This window comes from Cryptomeria japonica, unplaced genomic scaffold, assembly GCF_030272615.1.
Source record: "Cryptomeria japonica unplaced genomic scaffold, Sugi_1.0 HiC_scaffold_84, whole genome shotgun sequence".
In the NCBI taxonomy this organism is placed as follows: Eukaryota; Viridiplantae; Streptophyta; class Pinopsida; order Cupressales; family Cupressaceae; genus Cryptomeria; species Cryptomeria japonica.
In genome coordinates, this window is record NW_026728906.1 from 260,358 (window position 1) to 266,587 (window position 6,230).

At 36.2% G+C, this 6,230-nt stretch overlaps 1 protein-coding gene across 1 annotated transcript; it reads right to left on the minus strand.

The window, feature by feature from the left end:
* Positions 1 to 4,981: 4,981 nt before the first annotated feature.
* On the minus strand, positions 4,982 to 5,902 carry LOC131058052 (germin-like protein 8-2). Its single transcript, XM_059215212.1, has 4 exons — positions 5,776 to 5,902; positions 5,493 to 5,677; positions 5,175 to 5,324; positions 4,982 to 5,059 (listed from the first exon to the last, which is right to left on the minus strand). Exons 1-4 carry the CDS (start codon positions 5,900 to 5,902, stop codon positions 4,982 to 4,984), a joined length of 540 nt encoding a protein of 179 aa, XP_059071195.1.
* Positions 5,903 to 6,230: the final 328 nt, after the last annotated feature.

The window sequence follows — 6,230 nt, forward strand, 5'->3', positions numbered from 1 at the left end:
TCGCAATAAGATTTGGACTACAATTCGAAAGAAATGAACGGAAAGAATAGCATCTCCAAATAGAATCTCACCACAAACTCAACATCGAAGGATACATCACATGTTCGCACACAAACCTCTCTCTGATAATGAAGACACAACATCAAACAACCAAATTACATGACTATATCACCTATATATATAATTTATCAACCTTGATAACAAGGTCGGCTAAACCCTCGACCCTCAATTAAAAAATTACATCACACGATACAAACACTGACCACCAGACCAATATAGTGGTTTACATAGCATAGCATGGTTCTAGGTCAAATTCCCAAACACATAACTCCACCGAAAATCACGCAAAGATCAATCGCAACACGCTACACCACCAGAAATGGTGCATAACACACAAATCATCACTGGTTGATAGAAACCACCAAAAACTCACACAACGATAAATACAGATTGCCAAAACAAATAGGACATAATTAAAAAAAATACCAGCAAGCACATTAGAATCATCCACAATAGCTGCACCAACACTACTTTTCAAATCTTCATCGGTCAACGTCTGAAAGCTAAAGAACACAACCAATCAACAACGGCCAGGAAGAAAGATAACTTGCGGAGAACCAAATCATGATTCAACTGAAATTAAGATACACAAGACCTTCCCAAGAAATATCCCAAAATCTCAGCACCAGATCTGATCACACCAAAATATACCAGAGGATATACCGAACTCTGCGAAACAGTGATCAACAAAGCATCGCTACAAACCGGATCAGAAAATCTTCCCAATCTGCAATCACCAGAGAAAATCATAGGAATATGTTGACATCAATGACCACAACATATCCTAGCATGACCAACAATATCCAACAATTTATGCCAAAACAACCACTTTATATCACTAGTTCAAATCAAATATCTATGCCAAAAGATCAGCCTATGCAAATTTTACCACACCAGAAAGTGCCAAAAAGCCAGCACACAAGGATCGGCTTTTTAATAAAATATCCCAAACCTTTACACATGCAGATTGACCATAGTAAAATAATTGATCGTCTTATTAAAATTGAAGACAAATCATCTTTTAGCTAATTAAGCGCTTCCACTATCCACACAATAATGTGTTCCTAAAAAATCGCCCTACAGTAGAGCTTCAAATTTGTCAACTTGGTCTCCATGATCAACAATTTAATAAAAAATATATATAATTTAAAATACACTAATCAACCATGAAATAAAATCTCCTATTTTTATTTTATTATTTATACGATGAATTTTATAAACTTCAATTCATCGGGATTTTTAAAATCACAGTAGAAACACCTTCGGATTATCATGTCCTCACAAGAACACAAAAATATTATGGCACAAATCCACATTCCTTTCAGATGCTCAACCTCAATCAAAACCTCTATAAATCTGCAGTCATAATTAAAATAAATTACAAACATGTGAGTACCAAAAAACTAGTGGAGCTCAAAAAAAGAAAATGCACAGATTGAGATGAATGATAAGCTCTTAATATCTTTGATCAACTTAGGGGTGATTAAAAATACATATCTAATACAGTTCCACCTATAATATCAGATGCTATCTAGAATCATGTAATGTTTCATGGATAAGATTAACATAACCAGGCATTATTCTAACAACTAACCATCTAGCAAACTTACATAGAAGAATATTCTAGTTAGAATATCATACACTAACAACACATAGCTTGAAAAATTGGCGTAGGCTATTTTGGGTTCATGGAGGTGCGAGCAAACGTTAATCTATAGTAAGTGAAATTGCTCAAACCCACAAAAAGGTCATTTGGAGCTCGTCGATTTTGCACAAGTCACGAGTTTTCTCTTGCACAAGTGTTTATCCTTTTGTAGACTACGGTCTTCTTCAGCATGGTTTTCTATGTGGTTTTCTTCTATTTTTTTGTGTGTGCCTGGTTTATTCGTGTGTGTACCTAATGTTCAGATTGCTTTGGAAAACCAGGTTATTTCCCCTGTTGGTGAACTTTTAACTAGCACATTTTTCAAGGACTAGTGCACCCAACACCCCTATTTTGCTAAAATAGGCTCAACTGTTGAGAGATGAAAGTGGACCTTGTAATTTGCATGAATCTAATTTGTTTTGTTGTCCCATCACAACAAAATGTTTCGAAAAGGTGTGAACTTCATATAAACACAACTCCCTTTCCCATTCTAGGAATCAATGTACTCAATATAGAAAACCAAAAAACCTAGTCAATCAAGCATTCAGGGAGCGAAACGATAAAGAAGTCCCAATTTGATTATTCAATCATTGAAATATATGCTATAGCAATTATGATCAAGTGTATTATGTAATTCGTACCTAAGATAAGGTGTCATCATTTCACCATTTATCATTTTCTTAGCCTCTTTTCTTGTGGGGGCATGCATCCTATCTCATCATTATCATTGTTGAAGAGAGAACACTAATACGCGGTTTGGATAAGGTAATCCCTTATATGAAATAACCATTTCTCCCAATTTTCTCTATCTACAGGTCCAAATCCGATAACAAGAAAGTTAAAGAAAAGTAGACCAGACATTAGCAGGCATCACAAAACATTGATTGAACGAAAACCCTAAGAACAGGGCACCCAGCAGTCATTGACCCATATTTTTAAGAGGCAAGTGATCAAATATTGTCGATTTCATTTTCGATCATCTCTCAATTTTCCCTCAACTTTAGACACGGATCTCCAACGTTTCTCTCTAGTACAATTAGCTTCATATTACAGTCCCAATTTCCTCTCTATGTCTCCATCTCAGATATGTCTTACTCTTTCTATATTTCATCTTGTATCTACTACATTCTATAAAACTTAGTCATTTTACCATTGTTAGACTAGTTCATCTATAGACACTTCACTGTCTCCATCTCATGCAACAAAAGGAACAGGAACCTAATTTCGTATCCCTTCCTTAAAGACAACAACTAGTCCTATTCTTATTACTAATTATGTTGTGTCAACTAAGATCTTCTAGCTTACATTGGTCAATCGTAGGATCTTGTTTCCTCCATTTCAAGGTTTACATTGATTTATGAGATGGTATGATTATATATGCTACATAAACCAACATTTTTTAAGGTATGATCCCATATTGTATTGGTATAAAATTGGTGGTACTGAAACCAACATTGATATAGAAAAAAATAGACATTTTTATTTCTAACGTGTTTCCATCTACATCTTTCACTTGTCTTGCAATTGTGTACATTCTCATGTAAATACCAACGATGTTATACTCGCGCCCTTTTATGCTTCATACCATAATGTGACTCCTCTAATTCCATAAGACCAGGAGTGCGCAAGGAGTGTAATGCTTCGTGTGGTTCATGTAACTAAACTCGGCTTCTATTTGTAGATATGAGCAAAGGTTGTGTTTTTATCACTTAAAATGTGCTTTATATGTTTTCTTAAATGCTCACATATACATACTGGTGGCATAAAATGAAAGTAAGCGTGTAGGACTCAATAGAATATAAAATAGTGACTAGTGATTTAGAACTTTCCTTGGTGTAACCCAATAAAAAATATTGAAAAGAATGGAGTTGTACCCTCATCTCTAGTATCAATTAAATGCAAGATTCACAAGCCAACTTCTCAATTTGAGTCTTAAATACAAAGTGGACATTACCTAGCACTTATGTAATTTCGTACAATATTGTATTCTTGTGGAAAGAGCTTGCTTAACAATATGCTCGAGTTCTACGCTCATTGACTAATTCTCTCCAATGACAAAACTTATGTTTCCATGAGTTGAAATCTAGAATCTCCATTTCCAAGTGTTGCACCATCTTATTACTCGACGTTTTTCTTCATCCAAATCTATTGATTGATATCTTCATTATTTTATAGTCTCTCTTTTCAATGTCTTCCCCCAAGCTAAACTATGCAACCAAATAGCGTTCACTTCCTTGTCAACCTCAATCAAAACCTAGAATAAAAAACATGCACCTAGCTATCAAATATGGAATAAAATACATGCACTTGTCTAAAACAAATTAGCACTTCCCTAAATAAATCATGTAGAAAACTTTCTCCAATACCAACCGATCGATAATCAAATCGAATATTCCATTCTAATCTCACCATCGCTGATTTTTGTTCTCTTCACTTATGTGCCGATCCAATGCACTATGCTACTGATGTGAACATTCAGAAAGCCAAAATTGGTATCTTCTACATCTACACCTTCCACTTGTCTTGAAATTTTGTATGTGGTCAAATTTTGTGCCTACAATGTTATACATAATATTTCGCACCCCTTTGTGATTTATAACAATATGTCACCCCTGTAATACCACAAGACTATTTAATAAAGAGTATGTTGATTGAATAAGATTTATGTATTTGAAATATGCTTCTTTTTTGTTGTGAGCATGTACTATGTTTTTCATCAACTCAAGACATTATTGTTGCAGTTTCTTAAGAATTTGAGTATCTGCAGTAGTTGCATAGAATGAAAATGAGCAAGCTTCAAAGACATAGGTTATATAGACATCGAAGGCATGAAAGAAGAGGTCGTGAAGCTTTAGAATGAACTGATGTATGAAGCTCTATTTTATTAGATCATTTATAAATGCATGGGAAAAGTAGAAGATTATGATATTTGCAGATCTCACTGATAATGTATGAGTTATATCTATTATCTTATTCTTGATGGAAATGCGATTGCCAATTTCTCAATATGACGACACTTTTATCTTCTTCGTATCAATCAACAAATACCTTGAGATATTGGAAATTATATTCAAAATGCGCTTACAACTTACCTTAAAATGTGTTACAGCAAAGTGAAATTTTAATGTTGTCATCAAAGGGACAAAACGACATCAATATTTAATTTTCAATCTTTGGAATATGATGAGGACATACTGATGTCCAAAACAGATGCTATGAATGGCACAAGAGGACGCCAATAACCCTAAAATGATAGTTTTATTCAACGGTTAATTTTCAATCTTTGGAATATGATGAGGACATGCTGATGTCCAAAACAGATGCTATGAATGGCACAAGAGGACGCCAATAACCCTAAAATGATAGTTTTATTCAACGGTGAGAAAAAAGAATTGGGAAAGACGGTCTTCATTGGGAGACCTCTTGTTTGTTTTGTTTAGTATGCGAATTTCTTTTGAATGTAATTCACCAGTTCCTGGGTGATGCGGAAGGCCTTGCTCAAAACGGAATCGGGGAGAGGGGGATTCGCCGCAAACAGAGAATTGGCGATTGTCTGAACTCCGGGAAACTGGCTGCTCAATCCAGCTATGGCCACTGCATTTTCATGCCCCACATTCTGCTGGAAATGAACAAGTGCCTTTGGAAACACAAACACATCTCCCTTCTCCAAAGTTTTGCTGAAAAATTTGTTGCTGGTGTCAATGAAACCCACAAGAAGCTGGCCTTCCAGTAAAACAAGAACTTCGGTGGCTCTTGGGTGTGTGTGAGGAGGATTTATTCCACCCACTGCGTAGTCGATGCGGACCAACGATATTCCAAACGTATTGAGGCCTGGTATCTGTTTAACGTTCGCCATCGTTACGTTGGAGCCCACATCATTGTCGGTGTTCCCTGCCTGCCCAAGTCCCCGGAAGAAGAAATCGTTTGCTGAAACTTGCATTGGGTCTTTGCAAACGAACCCGTTCACCAAAACTGTTTAAAACAAGATCAAATCAATCTGTCTGTTAGTAACTCGACTCGTCTAATAAGCAAATCATTATCATTGTTTATGTATAAATATTCTCACTCACCGTTGCTTTCCTCATCTGCAACGCAGAAATCTTGCAAGGGATCCGGATCCCCTGCCATGACCCTGTCGCTGTAACAGCATATCAACAGAAAAAGTCCCAACGTGAAGTAAATCATGCGGTTAGCCATTGTAATAGAAACGCAGACACAAGAGATCAGGATATGAATGTCTATTACAAACCCATTACACGCTTTATATAGCCCAAACCATAACTCTCCGCAAAGACTAATTCATCTTGACTCCGTATATTTCACGGATCCTTCCAGAGTTGTTGCTCTTTTCCTTACGTCACACTAAGTCTTACTGCATGTGGTTGTCTCGCCTGCTACCGCAGATGTATTCTCACCATCCTTTCATTAACGTTGAAATTTTCTATCTTCTCCCTGCCCTGCTGCGTATGCCTATCTCAAGATCAACTTACCTCCTGCCTTACACGTATTCTCGCCATCGCCATCA